This window comes from Pteropus vampyrus, unplaced genomic scaffold (assembly GCF_000151845.1).
Source record: "Pteropus vampyrus isolate Shadow unplaced genomic scaffold, Pvam_2.0 Scaffold88, whole genome shotgun sequence".
In the NCBI taxonomy this organism is placed as follows: Eukaryota; Metazoa; Chordata; class Mammalia; order Chiroptera; family Pteropodidae; genus Pteropus; species Pteropus vampyrus.
The window spans coordinates 5,483,759-5,498,959 of NW_011888869.1; the positions used below are offsets into that span (position 1 = coordinate 5,483,759).

The 15,201-nt window shown below is 34.1% G+C and overlaps 1 protein-coding gene across 12 annotated transcripts in view; it reads right to left on the minus strand.

The window, feature by feature from the left end:
- SPOCK3 (SPARC/osteonectin, cwcv and kazal like domains proteoglycan 3) overlaps nucleotides 1-15,201 on the minus strand; it is a 328,840-nt gene that overhangs the window by 172,191 nt on the left and 141,448 nt on the right. For 7 of the 12 annotated variants that reach the window (XM_011363723.1, XM_011363721.1, XM_011363717.1 and 4 more), the window contains one exon: nucleotides 1,748-1,862. The exons of the other annotated variants lie outside the window; for them this stretch is intronic. In XM_011363723.1, coding sequence (XP_011362025.1) covers nucleotides 1,748-1,830 — 83 coding nt within the window. In that variant the 5' untranslated portion in view covers nucleotides 1,831-1,862. The remainder of the gene's footprint in view (nucleotides 1-1,747; nucleotides 1,863-15,201) is intronic. 12 annotated transcript variants of the gene reach the window in all.

Sequence of the window (15,201 nt, forward strand, 5' to 3'; positions counted from 1 at the left end):
ACTGTGAGGTCTTCGGTTGCTCACTGACTTGGGTTCAGGGGGTCAGAGGTGAAATGGCAGATGAGCCTTTCCAAAGGTGAAACTGTGTGGGTAGATGAAAATCTTTCCCAGAGTCTCTGAAACTCGTAATAAAAAGTGTTTGGTTTTTATATGAAACGATTGACTAGGTGTCTGTAACTTGGGTGAGGGATCACACAGGAATTCATTTCAACACCATCCCCATATTGATTTCTCAAGTAAAAACCCACTCTCTCCTCAGCGCCCCCATACATACTTTCACATACTAACATTTTGATGATTAATTAATAGGAATTCCGAGAAATTCAGAAGCTTTTAGGAACCCTAAGGAAATAAACGGAAAAATAAAATTCTGGCCAGTTTTGTTATCCCTTTACAAAAAAAACAGAGAGGTCATGATTGAGGGGGGATATATTATTAATAACTCTGCTTCACCTGTCTGCGCCTTCCCAAAGTATGCGGACTCTATAGAAATGCTATTTCCATAGAAGATCTTTTATACTTTACATGCCCAAACTGTAGCGTGCTCGCTCGCTCACTCTCTCTCTGCTTCTCTCTCTTTCTTACTTTTTACAAGTACATTATTGATATTCCATGATTCTTTGTTCCAAGTGAACTCATTCCCAAACCCTCTGTCTTGATCACATTAGCCTGCCTTGGTCCTTGAAATCTGCCATGATAGATTTGACATTATGGAATAAAGATTTCCTCTAATCCACTCAACATGTAATAAAGGACTTTATGCATATGTGCTTTCACATTAATAAGGGACATCAAAGAAATGTAAATATTTGCTGTTTTCTAGAAATGCTACTTATGTTCTGTCTGTTGGTGTTTGAATAACAGAATTTAGATGTAAGTACACTAAAGCCAAATCCAATTATTCTCTGAACATATACAAACAGAGAAATCCCAATGCTCATCTGATGAAAAGCACAACACGAATTAGGTCCACTATCACAGGAAAGTGTTCTCATACAGAGAATTCCTTTAAAAGTAATAAAGGATACAGATACACCTGTTGGCTTCCATCAGGTACTCAGTGATTTCACTCTCAGTTGTGGCCTGTTCCAATTCTTAAGACTCAGCACCAAACTACACAGGCTACTTCTGAATGACTGACTGATCCTTCTCAAAATAGAGCTTATCTTACAGAAGCAGTGATGATCAGTATAAAAGATATTGAAAACCCTTTCTTCTCCTCTTGGAATTTTGTGTCAGCCATCAGGAAACAGACAAGGATTCCACCAGCACGAGGACTTCCGAAAAGCATGGTTCCCTGAAGCAGTCCAGGGCCCTGTCTCTATTTTGTGACTTTTCATATTTTTGAATGAACATCGATCATCCATTTCATGCCCTTTAACTTTGTTTCCAATTATCTCGAGGGGAATAAGATGTTTGAGTGGGCATAAGCAAAAATACTTAAGAGGGTGCCAAAACTATATTTATTCCTTAAGCTTGAAAAAGTGTAAGTATGAGGATGTAGCACTTTAATCCAATCTTCACAAAGTCCTTTTTACTTAATAATATGTGCCTAAATTCTATAATCGATAGGAATTCTAATTGATAACTATATTTAACCCAAGTGAACCATAATTGTATTAACCAAGGTTCTGAAGCTGTTTCAATAAAACTCTGGATAAAAGCTTAGCAGACATTACCAAATATTTATACTATGAGGTATAAGGAGTACCATTCAATCAGTGGGATTTAATTTAACTATGTTTACCTGTGCGTAAGCCTCCGGTGACTAATGCAGACTGCAGTCTGAGAATCTTGAGCAATGCATACTTTATGGCGACTACATTTCATCTTTAAGCATGGATCTTTAGCTGGATCTAAAGCTAGAGAGAGAAATGTGTACAAAAAATATTAAAATGTTTGTATAAAATGGAGGTCTCTAATCCCATCAAACACACTTCAATCCAAAAATTTATATAACATGTAACTGTAAATTGTCTTCACATTCTTCCTCTCTTAAGAGATACCTTTGCTTCTACCCACATATCTTAGAGTTAATAGACAGTTGCAGTTCAGTCTCACGCATTCTATTCAGAAGCTAAAATGCATATACTCCTATGGTCAAACAATGAGTGATCAAAACAGTAACTTTAACACCAAAACTTTCTTTAGTTGCTACTGCCTCCTAAGCAGTAAAGGTGAAGACATAAAGTTGGGGTACGTTTCTGTAATACTTCTGTCAGTAGAGAATTATAATTTATACTTCTGTATTCCTTATATAAATGCAGGTGGGTAGAGAAAAAGAATGAAACACAGAAAGAGGTTAGTGGGCATTAACGAGTGTTTGGATATCTAAGAAAAGTCTATAGCTATAGCTGGGGACTGACTGAGTGCATCCTGGTAAGAACTGGGATGTTGCATTTTCACTTCTAAATCATTTTTGTCTGAGACTTGGACCATCATTTCTCCAGAAAAAAACCTTTGTCCTCGTGACTGCCAACACAAAGAGTGTATGATAGTTTTTAAAAGTTTTATTAGATATAATTTACATACTATGCAATTCATTCTTTTAATGTTTGAAATTCACTGGTTTTCAGTATATTCACAGTTTGAAACTATTATCATAATCAATTCACAACACTTTTATCACCTCAAAAAAATACCTTTTAAAACATATCATACCCCTTAGTTATCGCCCCCATTTCCCCAACTCCCTCACAACAAGCGATACTGGGCAGCCACTGATCTGATTCCTACTTCTATAGGTTTTCTTATTCTGGACGTTCCATATAAGTGGTCTTTTGCGTCTGGCTTCTTTTATTTGGAAGAATGCATTTTTTTCAAGGAACAACCATGTTGTAGCATGCATCACTACTTTATTCTTTTATGTTGCTGAACATCCTACTATTGTATAGATGTTTCCTATTTTATTTATTCATTCACGAATTGATGGGAATTTGGGTTGTTTCTTCCTTTCGTTTATTATGAATAATGCTGTCACTGGTGTTATTTTGTAGCGATTTATTGTGGGCAGAAAAATAGAGAGGGAGTTGGCACAAATAAAGAAAAAGCAAAAGACACCGAGTGTCCAGTTTGGGTACAGGACAAAATGGACAGAAAGAAGCCATGAAAGGTGGCAAACTGAAAATAAAGTTCTAGTGCGTGTAGAAAAATGGAGCTGGGATAACCAGCACGTGCATTCGGAATATGCAAAAATATCTGGGAGGGCCCTGGGCTCTCACTGGACATGAAATGTGAATTTGAGCCAGTCTTTTCTAGATCTTAAACCTAGGGTAAATCAGAACTAGTATCAGGTGTACAAATCAAATTTAGCTTTAAAATGTGTTAAGTCTTAAGCATATTTAGTCAATACCCTAAATAAAATGAATATGCTTTGACAATCAATGAATTCAATAAAGTACACATATAAACTTTATATAGAGAGATGTAAATATGAACACATATTTTCTTTAAAAATATAAAGTATATTTCTGCAAAACACTTATTTGAGGTTTCAAATAAGCATAATATTTAAAATAAAATACATATATAGTCTAAACGTTAACTAATAGATATACTATACCATAATATAATTGTCAAAGCATTAAATACATCTATTTGGAACACAAATGTTTCAATTTCCTCCACACTAAGGAAAAATTTTTTGATGAGTAATGATTAGATCAATTATGACTTCTCTTAATTTGAGTAGTTTCGACATTTAAAATAAGCTATATTAGTTATCTTATTCTCTATAAAATGCTGAAGATACTTTGTTCACTATGCAAATGCGAATTGCTAGAACATTCTCATTACACTATCAGTTTCAAATGAAAAGTCTCATCGAACTATTACATCTTAGAACTGTATAATATCTGTTGGACAACATGAAAACCATTCAGTGACTTAGAAGGCATTAAAAATGTTTTGAGCTATTTCTCATTTTTAGTCTATTTTGTTTTTTAATGTCATTGTGACTAACACTGTACCTTATTATCAGATGTCATCCACTCATCATGAATATAGCTAATCTAGGATATATTATTACAAAAAGGAGAATCTAATTTGGAAATAAAACACTATAGTACGTATAAACCTTTCATGGCTAATCTAATCTTTGAGTGCAGACTATTAATATTATTTTCAGTTGTTTCATTCTCCCTTGCTTTATACAGACTGCATTGAATAATTTTCAAAAGTTCCATGACACCTCTTATGCTACATCCATTTAAATCAGATATCAAAAATTGGTATATAGCAAAGAAATTATCAGAACAAATATAGCAATTGAAAATTAATTTAATGAAGATTTTGAATAAAATGCTACATGAATGATAAAATAAAACAGAAGTATTTGTCAGGAAATGAAAAATATAATAGAAAGTGAAAATGAAGAATCGAATACATGAGGTCTGCAAAAAGAAAAAGATCACTTTCTATTCATGTAATTTTAACCATATGTATTTTTTAGTAGAATTCACATTGTTGGCAGCTTAAGACTACAAAAAAATCACACACTGTAAATACAGATGTCTGAGATTTTATTCTTGAAATCACAACAATAACACAATGAACAACATCCTCTTGGCTGAAGCCCATCGATTAAAATCAATCCCGTATCTCGAAGACGCCTGGCATAAATTCATCACCTCCCTCTTTTGCTGTCCTCCTCTTTCCATCTTTTTCAAATTGGCACCACCTATTCTATTCTGCATTACTGTACTTAACTTTCTCTTAAGTATCCTGGAAAACCACCCCTCGAAATATTTCAGTCATGGCATTTTACTTCATTTGCCCATGTTCTTTTCTTCTCTAAATCTTTCATAATCTTTCTGAGGGATGTGAACTAACCTGGGGACCTAATACTGCATTGTTTTGTTTTGTTTCAGAAAAAGCATTCTAAATTTCAAACAACTGCCTTAAAAGTTAACCTTGCATTTCATTTGTGATGTAGGCTACCCCTCACTCCTTAGCCAGAATGCCTGGTTTTTAGTCCAGAATTTCCTGCTTACTGCTAGATCAGGATAACCTTGGTAGTATCCAGGCTGAATCAGCTGATAATGGTAGAAGTACCTGAGCCAACCGGTGAGAAAGGGAAACAAATATGAGTGTGGACAGATATGTCAGTAAGAAAAGATCTAATCGTTGAAGAAATGTCCCAATGTAAGGGGAACTGAAAAGAAAGGACACAATGTAGATGACAGTTCAGGAAAACAAACATGGACAGTCAAAGGTGCTGAATTCTCAGTGGAGCAGAGGAATCATCATTAGCAATCATGTTTAGTACAGGTGGTCTTGAAAGAAGGAAAGGCAAAAGGTGGCATCACTATGTTGTAAAAATAGTATTATTGTTAGTATCAAGAACTAAGATAAACTTTAACAAGGAAGACTGAAACTGCCTAATCTGCACAAACTCACTTCTGTACAAACTCATTTCTGGAAAAAAAGTGTTTTTCCACAAGAAATCTAAATTTTAGAAGAATTATTAAATCCTAATGATTCTAGGTTAAAACACTCTTAAATCATGCTGTATATTATTTTTGGTGAGTTAACGATGAACCATTTACTTTAGCTCAGCCAACGCCAGAGAAAAGATTTCTTAGCAACTTGTCACATGTAATAGAAACCCAATATTGACTCCGATTTTTCAAATACCAATACAGTAAAGAATAGTAATCTCTATGTAGCCTGTTAGGTCCATCTATAAAATAAAGTATTTGGACCAGATGATCTCCAAATTCACATTCTTCTCTTGAAGTGTATACTGCACTTTAGCATACATTTTTGGCACCAGATACCCTACATGGAATGGACCCTGCTCTCAACAGATTCAACATTTTTTTCTGTTGAAAGAGAGATGTATAAACAGGCAATTAGACTATTGTTAGGAGGCCAGTGTGTGTGTTTGTGTGTGTATGTGTATGTGAGATCATGCGCACGCACGCATGCGTAGAAATATACATGCACACAGAGATGAAGGGGTCATATAATGGTGAACAGGGGATCATTAAAATGAGTAAAAGCTTAGATAGATTTTGAAACATATATAGTGAACAATATGAAAGGAATCTGCTGTATAAGGAGACAGTATTAAAAAATAAAAGTATTAAAAAGATGCCCTATTCCTGGAATGACAGTTCGAGATCAATGAAATAATATAAAATGTGCATGCTACCTGCAAGTATTGTTAAAGAGCACTAAAGAGACAGACAGAAACTTCTTACCTTTTGGAGTTTTACCTCATAGGTAATGCCATGTCATTGAACAATTTTAAGTTGGAAAATAGCATAGCTAGGTTTGCACAAGAATTTGGAGACGCCTTGAAGGACATATGATCAAGACAGGGAAATCAAATGTCCAGAAGCGAAAGGATAAGAATCTATTCTAAGAAAGATTGGCATGGGAACGATGGTGACTACAGAGCAGAAAAGACATGATTTTGAGAGAACCAAGCCCTGGTCTGTTTGAATGGGTATGCTGAGGCGATAACCCCTGAATCAACTGAATTAACTTCCAGCTCCTCGCTTCCATCATTTGTGGATTTTTTCTGGTATTAATATTGCTGTAACTGATTTTCTTTTGATTAATATTAGCCTAAAAGAGTTTTTCCTCAATTCACTTATTTTTAATTCTTCATTTTTATATTTAATAGACAGCCTTGAAGAACCTTTAGGTGGATTTGTAAATCTAATCTAAGATTACATATTTCTTTTTCTGTTTTATCTATTGTGATTTAAAAAATATAATTGGACTCTTTCTAACACTTTATTTTGTGCTTTCTATTTTGCAATATTTCCTTTTTTCTTAGCTTTTCTTTCCTCTTTTGCTTCATAGTGTACTGAATGTATTTTATTTAGTATCTTTTTTCCTTTCTGCTATTTTGGAAGTTACAAAATCTCTTTCAGTGATTTCCTTTAAATGTTTACATGCACAGCTGGCATAAATAAATGTGAACATATTAACACCAAATCTTTGATATTCAAATTCCTCACCATTTGCCATAAATTGTACCTGACTTCACCACCTCACCACTGTAAATTAGTCATTTTTATTATTTTTTTCTACCAGTTTCCTTGCCCATCCATTCTTCTCACAATTCACTCTCCCTTTTGCATTCTCTTTTATAATTTCCATCTATTTCTTGAAGCATTTCCTTATGTAGTTCTTTCAACATGTGCAATTCGTGCTATACTTTTAATATTTTTTTTCCGATAATTTTGCTATGTCTGGAATTCTTATTCGATGATTATTTTTTCCTAACCACAATGAAGTAATTATTATTTCATGTTCTTTTGCCATCAGATGTCACTAATTAATTAACAAATCTGTCATCATCTGTAGTTCTCTGTAAGCAATCAGCCTTTACTTCCTAGATTTTATATTTTCTTACCATCAAGTTTTTGTTTTGTGGAATGTTTATCTCCAACTACGATAGCAAACATATAAGCAAATATGCTCTTATCTCTGAATTTCAATTGCTAACAGAAAGTGTATTTAGGTGATGAGAGAACGATTTAGCAGTTGGGAAAAAATCAAGAAAACAAAGACTAAATTGGATATTCATCGTGATTTTATAGCAGGTGAGCTGTGCAATTGAGAGTTGAGTTTCAACTTTAAAAATATGGTAAAAATTACATCACTAAACAGTGAAGTCAAACTACAAATCTGCATTCACTTAGTAAAATGTCTCTTTAAGCTTAATTGTATGCTCTCATATAAAATAAAGTGACCAGTAACTCAAACATGGTTATAAAATCCTTCTTAATGGTTCAGTGATAAAGCATCAATTATGCTTTTGTTGTAGTTCTAACAACAGTTTATTTCGCTATAATTTTATGTTGTAAAACTATAGGAAGAAGAGTTTTCCTAGGGAAAAACTTGCCAGATGTTATAATGAAAGGCTGTGCAAGTGAGCAGCCTGGAAAATGGAGCTAATGCCTGATAGTTAATTAGACTTTTGACAGGCAATTTTGTGGTGCTAAATGTGATTAAATGTGGCTGCAAGTCTTTGGAGTGACTTTCTTAGTTTCAAACCTTAATATTACTTCAATTATGTAAAATCCATCCACTTTAAATCTGATCTTCCCATTACAAACATTAAATGTGGAAGTCTACAAAATTAGAAGATTCATATACAATTGGTGGATTCATTTACTTTATAATTAATATATATCGAAATATTACAGCATTTATTTCAATAATGTCATAAAAGGTGTATTAAATGTATCTAACTACTACTGCATCGATAAATCAAAATTAATAAAAACTCTAGATGCTATTACAATACAGAATTTCATGCTACAGTTGTTCTAAAGTATTGATGAATGTTTTAAAATATCATTCTCTTCCATTCTTTATCATTCATTTTCTTTGTCAGTACTTCATCATATTTTCTTCCAAATTTATTAAAGTGATAATTGCTAATAGTGTTTATTTTTTAAAATAAACACATTCCAAAAAAATTAGCTGTAAAAACCTATTATTACTGGTTTCCATTTTCTAATCTATTGTTTGGTAAAGATGATGATACTGAATCCACATCATAAAAATTTATATTTGGGATTGTCTTTCCAATATTAGAACTAAGTATACCTATGATTAAATTAGCACTTGTCAAAAGGCTGCCTGAAATAAAATCATAAAGAAAAGTCCTACTAATATGGAATTATATTTAGCCATTATCATTTGTATTTTTATTGATAGCTTTTAAGGTCATAAAAAAATCTCTTATAACTTGCAATGCAGCTCTTCCAACCGCCCTGTTAAGGATGTCTGGCCCACTTTGAGTGACACTCTTGCCTTTTTCAGCCTTCTCCTAGGGCACAAAATTATCTCCATGCAACAAAATTCACTGACTAAACTAACCATTTCCCTCAATAAAATCTTTTTTTGCTTGCCTAATAGTAAAAGTAATAATTCCTACATGAACTCTTTCTAAAAGAACAATAAAGTTAATCTTCAAAATACTAAAACAAGTCTTCTAAGCATAGACATGTTTCCTCTGAAAGCTCTGTCAAATACTGCTATCATTAGATAGTTCACATACACATGCACACAAACATGCACACAAATGTAGGTATATAAACAAGAAATTGTATTATGACCATTTAATTTGATCTTAGGTGTTAAGCAGGAGATAACCCCCTGATAGCATCTGTTCAATTCAATATAAAATTATAAGCACATTTCTTCTTTATCACTAGAAGAAATGTTAAATTAAAAAAAAATAAAAACAACTGATGATAAAAAGTGTTGGCAGGAATGCAGATCACTTAACCCTAATATATGGCTGGTGGGAGTTTAAAATGGTACAACTGTTGTTATGAATCTAAATCAATTAGGAGAAAAAAAGACACAACAACTCAAATGGGGAAGGACAGCAGAGGAGTAACTATAAAGGGGTACAGAGAACTCTAAAGAATACTTCAGTGATGAGATGGGGTATCGAAGAAAGAACCAAACTAGGAAGGTGTGCTCTCCTACACAGATTTGAGATTCAAGTCTCATTGGAGAAGCCTGCAGCCCACTGGATGGCTAAGCAGTCTATTTGGTTGCCAGGACCAGAGCTAGTCCATAGTCACTGGGAAAGCAGGCAACACCACACCTATCCCCCATGCATCTATCTGGTACAAGTGCACCAAAGCTGGCAGGCAGGGAACCACAGCTGACAATGGCAAGCAGGAAACATCATCCAATACAGAAGTGGGCTGAAGCTTGTATATTGGTTGGTCCTCGGAGGGAGTTTGAACATGGGGAGCTCACGTGCAAGAGCAAGACCTGGAGTGTGCAGTGCCCACCAAGACAGGGTATGCAAGCTTGCCTTGGGATGGCACACACTGGACATGAAGATGGGGTGAAGCAGCCCTGCAAGTCTCCCCTTCATGCACCACTTCAGTAGAAGTAAGGAGAAACAGAAGTACTCCAGATCCAGAAGAGAAATGCTTCACTCTGCAATGCCCTTGAGGTCTTCTCTATTGACAAAGCTTAACATTTTGTTTGGTACAGAGGTGACAAGCTTACAGAATCCAGCTCTATTATTGTGGAATAGGCAATCAAGGGTAGATTGAGAGCTGAGAGACAAAATATTGATACCTTGCACAGTTTCTCTGGGAAACAATTTGGTATTTGATTAAATAATTAAATGATACCACATATATAAATTTACCCAAGATAATATTTTGAATGTTTACAAATAGACTATTACAAAAACGTTTAGAGCACCTTTAGTTATAAGAGCTAACTCATACATATATCCATCAACAGATAAGTGAATACATATTGATATGTAAAAATTTTCCTCAGTCATAAAAGAGACAGAAAAAAAAGCCCTGAAACATGCAATAACATTAGATAAATCTCCAAAACATCATACTAAACAGACAAACAAACAAAAAATGGCAGACATAAGAGTATACGAATGGTGTAGGTCCATTTGTATCAAGTCCTAGAACAAGCTAAACGAAACTGAAAGAAATCAGAATACTTCCAAACAGTGGTCACCTGGGCTGGGGGTAGGGAATTGAGTGTGGGGGGACAGAGTGGGGCAGAGCAGGCTATTTGAAGAATTCCTGGGACGATAGAATTGTTCTTTATCTTGATTAAGGTAGTATCAACTCAATTATCTGCGTCCATCGAAGTGTATAAAAGTGTACATTTAAATTATTGCATTATTGTATGTAAATTATGCATCAAAAAAGACAACTTCTTTTTTTTTTCCGAGGCATTTTTTTTTTTAATCTCCATTCTCCATGAGAATATTTAAGACTTTCTTAATCAACTATCTCAGGGCAGCAGAGCATATAAAGATGACAAATTTCACCAGCAAAATTTAGATACTATAAAGCAATTCTTCCCTATCAATGGAAAAGGTAAATACTGCATACCACAGATAGGTAAAATTAATGAACGAAGAACAACAGGCAGGAGGATGTAAAACTGGATCTCAGTTTCTCAAATTTGTATTCAAATACTGTTGGCAATAGCAAGAAAAGATGTTGGATATAACTATTGGAATCTGAATATCCTATAAATGGGAAGAGGTTCTACATATACTTTTAAAACTAAGACTGTTTATAGAGCCAATGATAATACTGGCTGGAGTAACAAGTTAATAGAATTTATAACTATGAATACTTTTTAATATACATAGTAATCTTCATAACGTATTTTATGAATTAAAGCTTTTAAATATTTTTAAAATATTCTTTCTTTCAAGAGATCGATGTTGCTTAAGAGAACTGCAATGGCAACGATAATACACTACTTAAGTAAAGCAATGACAATACTCACATGGCAGGTAAGTGAGACTTACGGATCTTTCTTAGCCTTCAGTTTGTCAATTCCAATTAATATCATTGCTTACTAAAAAAATCCGTTGGTAAGTACTGATCTGACTATCATTTAATGAAGCTTTCACTGACTGCCACCTACTTAGGTGTGATTAGATTAAAACCTCTCTCTAAGTTGCCTGGATAATTTATTTGATAATAAATCAAATAATAGTGCATTTTCTGATGCCTACAGCACTTTCAGTCAGCTTATTTTGTGAGACAGTATCTGTATTGTATCCTGGTGCCAATGAAAATTTCGAATTGCTATTTACTATAGGACTGTGTCTTTAGCATTAATCTATCAAAAGAATGGTTGCCATATCTGACAAGTTAATATCACAAATGCCTAATTTAGAAATCTAAAAACATTGGAAATTTTGGTTGACTAAGGTATTTATCCAAATCTCTAAAACATTCAAAAAGTATTTGTAGTCACTTTCTTGGGGTGGTCAACTGACAATGGAATAGGACCCAATTAGGCCTGATTAAATGATTACAGCAGAATCCAATTTTAGTGACTGACATAAAAGCCTATATAATTATAAGATGTGGTACCATATCATATTCCAAACATGATGAAAGCAGCAGAGATGAATGGCTATGATGTTAACTCTCTAAGAGTTTTTGATATGAAATATTAGAAATGTATTGTCCGAACAAACCAAGAAGAAAAAAAAAGGAACATAATTAGAAAAATACTGTATAACAACAATGACAATGCAGCATAAACTCAGGAAATTCTAAAGTAATTCAGGATCGATCAACAGGGAAATAAGGCTGAAGAGTATATAATGTTGCTGTATATTACTGCTCAACTTTAAAACTTACACAATGAATAAAATATTTCAAAAGTTGTTCATTTCTGTTGCACTATTGTCTTTTTGTATACAAAATCTTCGCTCTATTTTATATAATTTTCTCGTGAAGAAAGTGGGATATGTCGCTGGATATGTCTTACATATGAGACGCAAAGAGCTAGAAAATAGTCAGTTTACATTTGCAAATTTAAATATGTTGTAAGAAAATATCTGGAAAAAAGTGTTTTCCAGATTCCAATTACACCATTGGTGGTCCTACTTAAGCATATTAACAATGAGTCTGAAAAACTAAGATGAGAGGATTATTCTGTGGTATGGAATGACTCTCTCTTAGATTAACCATGTAGTAGAGACATGTTGTAAAACAAGGGAGAATAAAATCATGGAAACTATAAGTTTTCAGAAAATGTTCAGGGCTGTGGTAAAATGATACAAACTTAGGGTTTCCGTGTTTTTTTTCTTTCAGTTCCAAATCCTCATCGACAATATCTCACAATTTTGGAGATTGAAAAAATAAATCTTGAAACAAAACATTCAGATTAAAACATTTTAGATTTTGAAATAATAAATTTTTAGAGCAAATATTTACTATTAAAAAAAGAAAAAATTAACATACTTATTCATTAAATTTTTTAAGTCATTTTAAATAATTTACTTCTAAAGAAAGTCACCAAAATTAGTAGTTACAAAACAGTCACAGGGATGTGGAGTACAGCACAGGGAATTTTAAAAAAAGTCAGTCAATTCCATTGCTGCCATTTTCTCGCCAGTTGGTCCTGATGGGAAAAAAATGTTAGGAAAAACAATTATGGTAAAATCTGTGATAGCCCATCCATCAGTCCCCTGAATGCACAAATAAACAGTGACGAGCAACATGCTCTTACTTCTCCACAGTCAAGTTCTCTGAGTGGGTGCCCAAAGTTCTTTTCTAGGGACAGTAACTTAAGCAAGGAGGCCTCAGCAGGAAAATGCCAGAAAGCAGGTGAGTTTCCACATTCCCAGCCAAGACTCTCCCAGCTGAATTTCCCCAGATCAGGAAGACAAAATTGGCATCAACTAACTGGGAGATTCCCAGAATCACAGCCACTGTCCTAAGTAGTTGCAAGCCACATGATTCAGAAACATCCATAACTCTACAGAGATAGGTCAAACAGCCACCACCAGGTGGCACCAAACAGCAATCGAAATGAAGATCATTTTGGATGACACATGCCAAACCACTGAGCTCCCAAACTGGACACATAGACATGCCTAGATTGTTTCTTAATCTTACAATAATGCAAAATGAATACTTGAACTGCTTAAGTTTTTTGGACCTCACTTATCAGAGATTTGGGGGTTTACCATATATAATCGAAAATACTATAATACTACCATATATATTATAGTACTATAATACTACCTAAGTTAGCTATTCGTTAACTTGCCAGAGAATAGGGGATAAATGCTGCAAAAATCCTGGGACTTCTCACATTTGGCAAAGTTGATAGGAGTTCCATTAGTTTGGAACACAGTGTAAAATCCCCGCATCATTTGAACGTGCTGCTCCCATCTATATAGGGCCTGGAGCAAAGGAAGAATCTTTACTAGATCTGGGCTAAGATGCAAGCAACGTAGTTACTTAACTTTTATGATTCAAGATCAAATAGGAGAATCACAGTACAGAACCCTAAGATCTTCATTCGAGATAAATCCTCTTTTGTTGTCAAATATTATTTATTTGAAAAATAATCTCTAACTTATCTCTGAGGCCTAACCAGTGTCATAGGTAGCCTCATTGGCCCATTATAAACTGGGTGATTTCTAATGTGTAGCAATATTCTATTATTAGATAAAAATTGTATATATAAGAGTAGGTTCAAATAGGTCTGGCTAATATAGGTAAACTGAGTGGTACTTGGTCTTACTGCTGTGCCAAATCCTTCAACTCACAACTATAGCCTCGTAGGATAATAAAGATAAGATTAAAATGAAGTCCAGGTTTATAGATAGGTCAGAAGTAAATTCCACTGTCTTATGGTCCTATTTAGGGATAATCCTGAACTACAGTGATAAAAGTAAATTCCATTAGGCAGAGTGTAGGGCAGTATATCACATCATCCACTTTATGAGAGAGGTGGGATGACTTGAGTTACAGATAGGCAATCATGGGCAGTGGCTGATATGCTGACTGGCTGGTCATAGCTATGGAAAGAAGAAGATGAATGAATAGAAACAAGAAAGTCAGTGAGGGAGATGTGCAGATGGTCTTCTAGGAACAGGCACAGAGTAAGTAGATAATCGTGTTCCATATAAATGCCACTCAGAGGGACCTATCGATCCTATAATGTCAGTCAGCTCTTTCTCTAGTTCTCCAAGGTTTTTTCTCCATCCTTCCCACTTATCGTTCAAGAATCTCATGTAAAAAATGGCCATAGTCACATGGATCAAGACTATGCATGAATATATTTTCGCTGACTAAATTCTTCTATCTACCCCCTGACTTGCAGGGAGGGACCTTACTCTTACTTTTGTTTTTAAATAGTAATCCTACTTCCTAAACAAAGTTCTGAGCCAGGGCTATTTGGATCCATTACCCCAATAAGGTGCACTGCTGGCCAGAATTTCAGACGGCCTATATTGTAGAAGTCCAACGGCCTATAATACCATCCAGGCTTATTGCTCCATTCTGATCCATGAGATGTTTGTCTTGTGTTGAGTAAGATCATATCTTTTTTTTTTCATCTTTTATTTATAATATCACATCTTTAAAGCATAATTAACAGATTTAAAAAGCAAATATCACCAGAAGTTGGAGTTTAATCTTCACCTTAATCTTAAGATAAATTCATAATATTTATATTCAGATTAATACCATTCAATTAATAAAAAATATGATCTAATAATATTTTCATATTTATTGAGTCTACTGTCAAAGGGCACTACCTCTATTAGAGGTATGAGTAAAGATAAGATGAATAGAATAAATATATTTATTATATCCTAAATATTATAAATTGTTTTATTACCTACAAGCTATTTTAGAAAATGGGTACTTGTATGTGCTGAGCACAAAGAGAATAAATATACTTTAT